Source organism: Pygoscelis adeliae, unplaced genomic scaffold (genome assembly GCF_000699105.1).
Source record: "Pygoscelis adeliae isolate BGI_AS28 unplaced genomic scaffold, ASM69910v1 Scaffold187, whole genome shotgun sequence".
NCBI lineage: Eukaryota > Metazoa > Chordata > Aves > Sphenisciformes > Spheniscidae > Pygoscelis > Pygoscelis adeliae.
Window position 1 is genome coordinate 193,028 of NW_008825103.1, and position 11,384 is coordinate 204,411.

The 11,384-nt window shown below is 51.4% G+C and overlaps 1 protein-coding gene across 1 annotated transcript in view; it reads left to right on the forward strand.

Annotated features, from left to right (window-relative positions):
- The first annotated feature begins 733 nt into the window (after positions 1-733).
- Positions 734-11,384, forward strand: part of ARHGAP25 (Rho GTPase activating protein 25) — an 18,018-nt gene continuing 7,367 nt past the window's right edge. Inside the window, exons 1-5 of the mRNA XM_009327191.1 lie at positions 734-794; positions 4,823-4,832; positions 6,182-6,365; positions 8,672-8,759; positions 9,185-9,304. Of these exons, the coding sequence (XP_009325466.1) occupies positions 734-794; positions 4,823-4,832; positions 6,182-6,365; positions 8,672-8,759; positions 9,185-9,304 (463 nt within the window). The remainder of the gene's footprint in view (positions 795-4,822; positions 4,833-6,181; positions 6,366-8,671; positions 8,760-9,184; positions 9,305-11,384) is intronic.

The window sequence follows — 11,384 nt, forward strand, 5'->3', positions numbered from 1 at the left end:
ACGTCCCCTGGCCCTCACTGCTCCGATACCCACAGCCTTTTTTACAAGCGCAGCCTCATTTCATCCCCATTTTGCTCGTACCGGTTACGAAGCGGGTGTAAAAACCTTAAATCAGCTGTGGGGATTATTCAGCAGCTGCAAGAAAATGCAAAAGACACCCATGTTGTCTGGGCCGTGCACATGGGGATGCATTAGGACATTCAGGCATTTGGCCGTGGCCACCTGAGCCACAGCTTGCTCTGCTTTGCTGCTGAGCAAAACATTTCCCAAAACTCCGTGCGGGGCCGTGTCCTTCAGCGAGCACTTTTCTAGTGCACCAACGGCACCGAGGACACCCACTTCCTCAAATGCAACAAGCAGCGCGCGGAGAGCAACCCCGGGCAGTCACATTCTGGTGGAGGCTGGGGCTGGGCTGCTGCGTCTCTGCATCAGCCAAAGGGGGTAGCAAACGGGAGCAAAAAAAGGCGGCATCACCTCGGCGTCGTCGGGGAAGCAAGACGAGAGCTTTGCAGGAAAGCAGGGCAGGAAAGTACTTTTATGGGGTTGTTCACAGCCGCTCTCAGAGGAGGGAGGAGGAAGTACGTTGGCAAATCAACTCTTGCTGAGCCTTTGCTCTTTGTGGGGGGGGATTGCACCCGGGGCGCAGGATCCCCAAGGGACTATCAGAGCTTCGTTTCAGCCCATCTCCTAAGCAAGCCCCCCTTGGGAAAAAAAAAGCCCCTCCTGATCCAAAATGTCCCTCAAGCTGCCACGGAACTGGGATTTCAACCTGAAAATGGATGCTGCAAAAATAGGTACCGTGACTGTTTCTTTATGCCCTTCTGTTTCTTCTTCAGCCTTTCAGGTGCCAGCCGGGTCTGCCGGGGTGCCTGTGGCCAAGCCCAGCTGCGATTTTGGCTACGGCCCAGACCTGCACCCGCTTCTGGCCTCGGTGGGGGGACCCGGCCCCCAGGTACCGCTTTTGAGACAGCAGATGGTTTGCAAATGATTTGCAAGAAGTGATTTGCAAAGTTGTCACCGAGGGATGCTGTGGGAGCACGGCCAGGGCTGTGGCTCTGGGGCTGGAGCAGCAGCTGCCTTGGTAGGGTGGGGAACGGGGGGATGTGGCAGCGTGGGGCTGCTGCCCTCCCAGAATCCAGGTTTGGGGGGAGATTTAAAGCACATGGGCTCAATCTGCTGGCGCAAGCCTTGCAGGAGGTGAAGTGCAGGCCAACAGGTGGCCGGAGCAGTGCAGGCTGGAGGAAGCAATCTCGCTCTTGCTCAGGTTTCTTCACCCACCCCGACGTCATTGATTTCCTCTCACTGGTGGTAAAGAGCCCTCTGACACCCATGCCGGGCTCTGTGCCATGGGGCGGCTTCACTGTGTGATTTCCTGACTTATCTCCTGCCTCTGCCCATGGCTCTCCTCCGCCATGGGATCCATCTCCAGCAGGAAAACCATTTCAGAATGCCTTTGGGAAGGAGTGAGGGATCCCTGCGGTGGGCTCTGTGGCCAAAATATCCCGGCAGAGCCAATGCCTGCTTTTGGGTCAAGCAACCAGGGAGGGGATTAGGGGGCGAGGATGCTGCGGTCAAGGAAGTGTTGCATAAACCCAGCCTTGTGCACGCGTTGAGACAAAGGCCCTCCATGGTCCTGGCACTGGTGCCAAAACATGGTGAAGGCACACGTTGGCAACTTGATTTCTCCCTGTGGCAGAGAGATTTGACCAAGCCGGTCTGTGGTGCTGAGCTCTTCCTCCCCACACCTTGCGTCGGCTTGCAGGGTCATCCTGGCTGGATTTTCTTGCAAAGGCAATTTGGACTTTTATATGAAGCTGCTTTCATCGGGGTGGCCAAACCATTCACTTCACACAAGGCCCCACATGAAGCACCGCTGCTCCCCGGCAGCCACCGCTGTGGCTGGGCTCGGCGATGCACGGCGATGCGCACCATGAGACCCAGCGTGGTCCAGAAGTGTGCAGGCGGACAGAGGAAGCAGTGCCATCACCTGTGCTCATCAGTTTGCAGGACAGCGGTGGAGAAATCCCCACAGAGTTATCATAGATGCATCCTGGATTTCTGCATTGCCCGTTCTTAGGATAATTAATGTTTTTTGCCCAGAGGCTGCGGAGAAGTGGGTAAATTCAATCGGTAGCTGAGAAAAAAGGCCAGGGGACACTGAGCCTGCTGGCTGCTGGGAAGCAGAGAGGGTAGAGATGGGGCACAGGCTTGAACCTGTGTTGTTACCAGGAATTGCTTTTTTTCAAGAAAATCTGCTTGTGATGAAATTCTGGGTGCTTTTTGCCGGTTGCAGCTGCTGCAAGTCTGTGCGATGAGGGTTGTATGTGTGTGTGTGCAGAGGCCTGAGCATTGGGGCACAGCTCGGTGCATCGACTCTTCTCATGCTTCGGGGTTTCTGGCTGCGGGGACCAGCCGTTGCCGTCTTCAGGGGTGCAGCAGGGATGTGACTTGCTTGTGGAAAATATTTGCAAATTAGTCACCACTGCCCTCACTGGCTTCTCCCAGCTTCAGGACACTTCCCCCTCCTTATGCCCCGCCATCGCGATGGCACAAGTAGCTTTTGTAAGCCCCAGGACAGCACGCTGGCTCCTGTGTGCTTCCTCATGCTGAGAAAAATGCAAAGCTATTTATTTCAACGAAGGAGAAAATTGCATTTGCAATTTTCATTGCAAAACCTATTGTGGCACTTTTGCTTTTACTGTTTTTTTATTGCAAGTACCCGACATCCCTCCTGTGGGGCAGGAGCAAAGAGGGTGGCAGGGAGGGCTCCTGCCCAAGGCAGGGATTTGGGGCAGGAGCCAGCGTCAATGTGGACACCACGGTGGCACCCAGTGCAATTTCTCCTGCAAGTCACACTTTGGCAGGGCTCCTCTTTTCGGGGAGCAGGCAGGAGGACATGGGCACCCTGCTACGGCTGGTCCCCAGGGCTGGAGGAAGAATGAGGGTGTTTTGGAGGAAATATTCAACTTCAGAGGCGGTTACCACAGGAAATGCATTTGCTCTTAATGGCTCTTTCCCGCCCTGCGAGAGTGGCAAGGAGGAGCGGGGCCAAGCGCGGCAAGGATGTGTTGGTGAAGGAGGAGATGATTGGAGGTGCTGGAGCACCCTGGTGAGAGCCAGGGAAAAAAGCTTTGCCCCAGCCCTGCATAAAATTTTCAGCTGGTCGTCACACATGAGCTGGGCATCGCACTGGCCACAAAAGGTAGAAACTTGGAAAAGTGGGAAGGGAGGGAGCCGCAGCCTTGGTAATTCTGGTTTTGCGCATGCAGAAAACTTTCCACTGGGCAAAAATAGCCTCGCTGTCTGCAAAGCCAAGCTCCCCAGAGCAGCTCCCTCCCCACGCCTCCGCACAAGCCCTGCGGTGGGGATGGCTGTTGGGGAGTGCTCACTTTGTGGGTAAGAAGGATCCTGCAAACTGTTATTTTGGCCTTTAATGAGCCCAAAGTACAGGGAGAGCTGTCTCGTGCAGAGGGAAAATACATCTGCATGTTCAACACTGGTGCATATGTATGTGCACGAACACAGCTGAGCCATCGCTACGCACAGGCCTCCGGTTGCATCTTGAGTCTGGCGTTTCAGAAGGGCTGATGCTAAGGAAAGGGGACCCAAGTGTACCCCTCTGAATGCACATTCCTCATGCACCTGGGAAAGGCTGCAAAGAGGGAGAGAATAAACCTTATTTCCAGCAAGGACCGGGCAATTTAAGCTCAAGGCTGAGAGCAGGAGGAAACCCCGGGTAGCAGTGCCTGCCGGGTCGCTTCCTTTCCATGGTGCAGAGCCCTGATGCAGCCGTGATGATCTTAGAGGGAGATTAATATCTCCAATAAAAGATAGTAAAACATTGCCTTTTTCATAAAAGACATGATTTCTCCTTCCAAGACTTGTGCCGCTGGAATATCAGTGCTGCTGGGCTGAGCTGAGCTCTTTGGGGAAGGCTGAACACGGCGCTGATGGATGGAGACGCAGCCCTGATTTCCACCCATTTGGGTGTGAGCATGGACCCTGCGAGCTGCATTGCAACAGCTTCACTTCAGGTTAAGCCCTTGTGGTCGTCGGTGCTTGGGACGGAGACCTCACTCTGCAAATGTTACTGCTAATTAAACAGAACGAATACCAGCATCTCTGTTTCATCGAGGGGGAGATGAGGTCCTATGATGAGATGGGAGAACACACAGCAGAATTCGGAAAGGCATCGGAGTGCTGGCTCGTGGGAGTGCTGCTTTCCGCAGAACGGGGCTAGTTTGGAGCCAGCCCGCCCGGGATTTGCTCTTTGGCAATGGGCTGTGGTTTCTGCAGAGCAAAGCGTTCACGGGAGGCAGGCAGCACCCTGCATCCAGTAGCCTCCATGTTCCCGGCGGCTGCTCCACCCCTGCGGATCATTCCCCAAAAATCCTCACCCCTGAGGAGTCGGCAGCAGCTGCAAGACATGAAGGAACATGAAGGATTTATGGAGAGGAGCGATGCTGCTCGTGAGCAGTTTGCTGAGAATCATATTAATATTTATGAGATTTGAGTAATGCAGATGTTTTGGCAAAGAGCAAAGAAGCTGCCCTGAGCCTGAGGTGCAATTTGGAAGCCCCGTTTTGGTTTTTGCATCAGGGTAATCCCCACTACTAGCATTTTTCAGGGGAGCTGGCTGGCAAATCCCTTTCGAAGGTCCTTGCTTACAACCACATCCTCTGCAGGGGGCATCCCACATCAGCATGCATTGAGATACAAGCAGCATCCTCACTGTGTTTTGAAGGCTGATTTTTGGATTCACAGTCCTTTTTGATTTTTGGAAGGGGATTTGCAATCCCATAACAGGTTTGTAGTGGAGAAGTGAGGTCAGAGTGGTCTACCCAAGCCTGGCCCCAAAGGATGAAGGCAAAACGCAGCGGGGTTTCTTGCTCCAGGGGATTTCAGAAGGGGAAGCTGCGCACGCTCTTGAACTGCAGCACCCCTGACCTCTGAAGCAACTGCTAACTTCTCGGCACTGAGTGCAAAATGTTTTGTAGGCTCATGCTCCCTGTGGGTGTCTGTGCAGTGGGACCACCCGCTCAGGCGTGAGATGCCCCCGGTCCCAAACATCACAAGGCAGTGGCCTTGTGAAAATTTTTAATTTTCTACTTTTTTAAGCTTGTCCTTTGCACTCAGGTCCATGCCAGGATTCATCGACACTCATATCTAATGCAGCTTTTGCAGCTCTCTGCTCTGCTGACCAGCTCAGGGGAAAAGCGGGCAGCTGGGGGCAGAGATACGGGGCCACCGCAGCTTCCTCTGTCCCACAGCACTGCACAAGGCCTCCCTCACGGCCCTGGCTTGGCTTGGTGCCCTCTGCCAGCAAACACTGCTGGGCTCAGGGGCCCGAATCCTGCACCACCCTCACGTGCAGGACCCAGCCAGGTGCCATCAGCTCCGTTTTAGCAGGGGAGATGTAAGACCTGAGGAAATCACCATGTGCAGAGACCAGTGAAGCTGAATTCCTCTGGCGTCATATAATTCTGCGACCATAAATGCTAACTCTACCCAGCTGGGTTGGCACTGGGGTCCTGCAGTGCCTGGTCCAGAGGCAAAAATCGAAGTGTCCCTTCTGGAAACGATCCCTCCCAAGGCATTTACTATGACAGAAGCATTTAGAGACGCCACAGGACCATGCTGCCAGTCCCTGGCAAAGGTCAGTGGCACCAGTGGGGTTCGCCTATGCAATGCAAACAGGGGACAGGGGACACTGCTCTGCCCAGCCGATAAATCCACACTGGCACTTTTTCTCCCATCGGAGACTTTCCAACCTCATTGTGTGAGAACTGCCCCATTGGAAACATGAGGCAATGCTCTCCCAGAGCAAAACTGCAATTTCCAAACAGTTTTTTTCAAGCCAGGCTGGGTCATTCTGCTATCGCTGCTGCAGGCTGTTTGGGGTGGGTATAAAAAAACACACACACTCCCATTAAAAAAAAAAAAAGCTAATGATTTTCTTCTCACTTGCAAGACAATTACTCCCACGCAGGAAGAAGGAAGCACACACTGACAGATACTGCAGCCACTTCCTTTAAAAACTCTAGCCAGTTTGCTCAGCACAGGCAGAGGGGCAGAGAGCTGCTCTTGCTGTTGTAGCTTCAATAGGCCCTGGGGCCGTGGGTCTGCTGGCAGCTTGGTCCCCGTGCATCCCCGCCAGCCCGTCCCTCTCTTTTCTTGGCAGCCCGCTGATGAGCGGCGAGCCAGTGGGCGCCCGGCCGGCCTCCCCCAACCCGCTAGAGCGGCCCCTGAAGATTGGCTGGCTGAAAAAGCAGCGCTCCATCGTCAAGAACTGGCAGCAGCGGTACTTCGTGCTTAAGGGCCAGCAGCTTTACTACTACAAGGACGAGGACGATGTCAAACCACAGGTAGGACGAGGCCGCTGGGCTTTGCCAGTCCTCAATCTCCCCCTTCTTGCAACTTTGCTCGTAGGGAAATGGTTTGGGATGGGTCTGGAGTAGGGTATTAAAAAGGTTTTTTGCCTTTGGGCAGTAATAGAGATGACATATCCTGATCAGAATCATCTACGCACTTAAATTCTTGAAGTGCCTGCAAGCCCTGGTGGGGGCTTGGTCCCTCTGTGCCCAAGCAACAGGGTGCTGGGGAAAAAGAAACCCAACAGTTTCCAACTAGAAAGTTGCTATCATTCTCCAAGACAACAGAAAGATGCTGGGGAGAAAAAGAGCTCAGTACACCACCATTTTTATGATGGGAGGTGCAGCAATGGGTGCACAAGATGGCGGGAGCTTTGCAAGAGGTTTCAGCCATGCACTTGGTGGGAAAGGCATCTTACAGGATGCTTTTAGGAAAAAAACAAGCAGGACTTTCAGCATAGCCCTGGTGTGAGGATCTGCCCAAGAGAGACCTCACGGCAGGGCTGTGGGCTGGACAGATGACAGCGAAAGGCAGCTGCTTCCTTAGGACCTCTTCCAGCAAAAAAAGCTGGAAGAAAAGCAAAGCAAGGAAATAAGCAGGTGAAAGGCAGGATTTTTCAATGCTTTGTCCCTGAATATGAGGGAGAGGGCAGCCGGAGGGATAAGGAAAGGAACTCACTCTCTCCAGCCTCCGGGTTTGTATCCCATCCAGGCCCAGCCCCACCTTTTGCAGAAGGCTCAGTGGTACATACAGATGCAGTTTGTGTTATTTGGCTGCCGCCCCAGTCCACCCTGCGCGGCCAAAGGAAACCTGCCCTGCTGCCTTTTCCTCTAAGGGAAAAGGCTTGAAATCTGCTGAACGCTCTGGTGGACGTCAGTTCTGATGCTTTTTGAGATCCTCAGGAGAGCACAACGTGCACCCAACCCTTTGCACAAAACAGGAGTGTGATCACCCACTTGGGCATGATTTAAACGTCTGCACCGATGCCCGATGCCTGGAGCCCTCTGGCAGCATCATCCCACCTTCAGCCCCTCCAGGTTGTAACAAGCCCTCTGTCTCACCTGTATAAACCATTTCTCAGGGTATGCATTGTAGTACACTTGCCAGGAAGAAATCAGGTTGTTTTCCCATTTTATATGGATAACCTTTTAGTTTTTCAACCATTTTCTCCATACCCTAACTGACTTCTTGAATATCCACCATCTTTTCCTTGTTTTGAGAAATTTCAGTCCTCCCCATTGCCGGAAAAGCCATTCTCCGTACAAATTGTTACTGGTAGCAAAACTAATCTCAGGATAGAAAACTCTGGTAAGAGGAAGACAATCAGTACATCCTCGGGGAGAAAGCACAGGGCTGAGCCCGGCGGGATCCAGGTCCTATTTCTGGCTTTGCCCCGTTTCAGGGGTGACTGGGAAGAGCAGTCTCCCTGATTGTAAATGGGATGCAGAAACAGAAAGTGCTGCAAAAAGCTTAATTCATGGCGCTTTTGGCAGCTCTCGCCATGACCCCGATGCACCTTCCTGGGTCATTTCAAGCCGCTCTGATTGATACAGCTGCAACTCAGGCTTTTGGAGCGCTGATGGTCCCCACTGCTCACAGGAGCCCAGTGGCTTTCAGGAGGCTGAAATCGCTGAGAAACTTCATTTCTATGGTGCAGCTTCATTTCCTGCCCCGGGAGGCCTCCGGTGCTGACTCACACGCCTGCTCGGCCCCCACGTGCCTCGGTGGCTCCCCACCCGTCCCCTCCAGCAGGGACCGAGCTGCCCGTGTTTGCCACAACAGTTGGGGAAAAGAAGGTCCAAACCAAATGGCTGTTTTCCACTTTGCTTTTTTATTTCCCCTCCCTTTTTCTTCTTTTTTCTACTCCTCTCCTGCACACTTTGGGTTTGGTTTTTGGTTTTAAGTGATGCTGTGTTAAAGGAACAGTTTTCCTGCTCTGGTGCAGCAGAAACAGGGTGCTCCGGTGTTCTGCCAAGTCCCTTCTTCTTTGTACTTTCTTCTCCCACTCCCAACAGAGGTTAAAAAAACCATGAGAATGGAGGGAAAAAAAAGGAAAGAGCAAAATAACCAGTTTTCTCATTCTGAGAATCACTTCATCAGAAAAACTGGCATTTAAGAAGTGCCCCTTACTGTTTCAAAAGTCATTTTTAGCATACATATATATATATATATATATAGGCCACCAGCTCCTGCAATCTGTTTGAAAGAAGGACTTCGATGTCAGTGCTGACACATGGTAGTGTCAGCCTCGCAGAGATGTGACATGGGTATCTACAGCTCCTGCTCTGCTTTGTCCTAGGGTTGCCTGTCTCTCCAGGGAAGCACCATCAAGGAGGTGGCCAGCAACTCAGAGGAAGGAGGGAAATTTATCTTTGAAATCATCCCAGGTGAGGATGCTTCACTCCTCTTCATTACACGTTTTTGGGCTGGACTGTTCACCCAAAATCATTTGGACAAACCATTTTGCCAGTCCTTTTGCTCCCACTTCTTTTCAAGGTCCCCACAGCACTGTGTTGCACATGAAAACTAATGTCTTGCTTTCAATATTCATACGTCAGGGCTGGAGGAAGGCCCTGTGTCAGTGCCCGTGTCCCATGATGAGAAGCCTTGCCAAGCTGCAACGTTAAGCAGTTTCTGTTCCTTTCTTGCAGGCCTTCAGCAAGGGTGAAATGTAAGAGCGCTGCTTCATTTCACAGCTAAATAGACATTAATGGGGCGATTTGGAGCCAAAAGCATTTAGCAAAGAACCAACAAGAATGTGTCTTTTCTCCTCCAATCCTCTCTATAAATGTTGCATAAATGTTTTTTGCAGGGGTCTCTGGAGACCAGAACCGGGCAGGGCAGGACACCTGCGTGCTCATGGCTAATTCCCAGTCTGAGATGGAGGAATGGATTAAATCCATCCGACGAGTGCTGGGGTCTGCGTCCGGAGGTAACGGGGACCAGGGACAGCTCTTGGAGAGGCGATTTCCTACCATCTCGTGCTCTGCAGTACTTTCGTGCAAGGATTTCAAAGCTGGGCTCATAAATCCTTGAAACTGGAAAATGAAGCTGTAATGTGACTGTAACTTGTAATGCCCTAGAAACCTACTCCTAGACCAGACTCTGCAGTGTTGGGTCTGCTGCAAACATAGGCAGTGTTAAGGAAATGGCAACCAAGCATGAATGAAGATTTCTGGGCTGGTTTCAACCTCTTTTGCAAGCTTCCTCATTGACCCCAGAAAATGTTCTTGAAAACAACTTGTATTCAGGGACAAAGCATTGAAAAATCTTGCCTTTCACCTGCTAATTTCCTTGCTTTGCTTTTCTTCCAGCTTTTCTTGCTCAGCCCAGCCCTTCTGCCCCTATTTTCTCTGTAGAGCATGCCCTGGCCACGCAATCGCCCTCCCCACACGCAGGCAAGGCTTGCAGCGACAGGATCCTTGCTTCCAGCCCCCTCGGGCATGCATTTATGCCATTACAAAATTGTGGTCAGGGAAGTATAAAACATTAATTGATCAGAAAGAGGCACACCGTAAATTTGCCACCACAGGCGAAGCCCGCAAAGGAAGCAGCAAAGGTCACTCCAGCCACTTTTCCTATAAGGATGAACTCCTATAAGCAAGATCCACCAATGAAACAGGGCTGGGAGCCTCTTTAGCTCTCTTCCAAAAGAGCACTAACCTGGATGGTGATCCTGAGCCTCTCCTCCTTCCCTCTGTGCTTTGCCCTGATTATTTATATAATCTTCTGTAGGGTCCATACCCTTCAGCTCTATAAGACAAGTAAGATGAAGCTCTGGTCTCCCATAGCTCCTGTGTCAATATAAATCGCAGCAGGCGCTGCCACTTTGAGCTTTTTCACTGTGACCCTGCCATAGGCACAGATAAGTTTCACCTAAATGAGGAGACAGCTGTTTTTTGTCTGCAAACCTGGTGTTTTCTGCCTCAAAAGTGAAACATGCCGTGCCCTGAGGCAGGCAGCATTACTCATCTGAAATTAGGATTGCATGAGCCAGAAATTTTCAGGGCATTGCCCCACCTGGCTCTAATATTTAATAACAACTCCGCATCTGATCCTTGCTTAAACTTAGGAGGCTGCCAGTTTCTTCCAGCTAGATAGAATGACCATATAGGATAGAAAACGTAAATTTATAGTAGTACAAAGAGCCCTGAGGATGGCAGAGAAGCCAGATACTACAGAGCTGCATTTTATGTCAATACACAGGTTAATGGACCCTGAAACTTCATGCTTTAGGGTTTTGGCTGAGGCAACACATCCTTTTAAAGCAACCCACTGCACGGTGGAGGTTTTGGCAAGAGCTCACCTGGAAGCAGCCCCATGTGACCCAGCCAGTTGCGAGCTTGTTGCACGCCAAAAAGCAAAGCATCTGCAAAGTGTGAAGCAACAGCAAAAGCATCTCCAAAATCTTGGAGGGGTTTTGCAGGTCTGGCTGCCACCCGACAATGACAGCCACCTGCCGGGTGGGCTGGCATGGGCATCGCATTGGCCCTGGGGAAGTATCCCCAAATTAACAAATCTGCCAGCTTGCAGTTAAATAAGCAATTCATTATCAGCTACCAAAGCAGAGGGTGAAAAAAAGAAAAAAAAAAAGCTATTTGCCTTTACTATGCACAATGACAGGTTTATATTCATTATTTAAAAGTGTAAGCAAGTCATAAATGAAAAACCCCCATGATCAGGCAGGTGCCAACAAGCCTCATGGTTCCAGATGAGAGTGTTTACTTGCATTTTCCTGGTCTGGAAGGTACACAGGAATTATTTCAGCCTTCAGAGCACGAGGTGAACACATCGCAGGCACTGCTGGGGCAGAAATATGGTAGAGGGCCATAGGACCCTTTGCCATTAATATCTCAGAGCCAGTTCGAGTTGGGATTTGTCTGCCCTTACAATGCCCCAGACTCCAAGGAGGAAGAGTTGGGATGCAGGCTGCTGCCCTCCCACCTTCAAGCTCTTCTTTTGCTGCGAGTTCAGGAGGAAAAAGTCATTGCTCCGAAGGAAAGGTACGACAC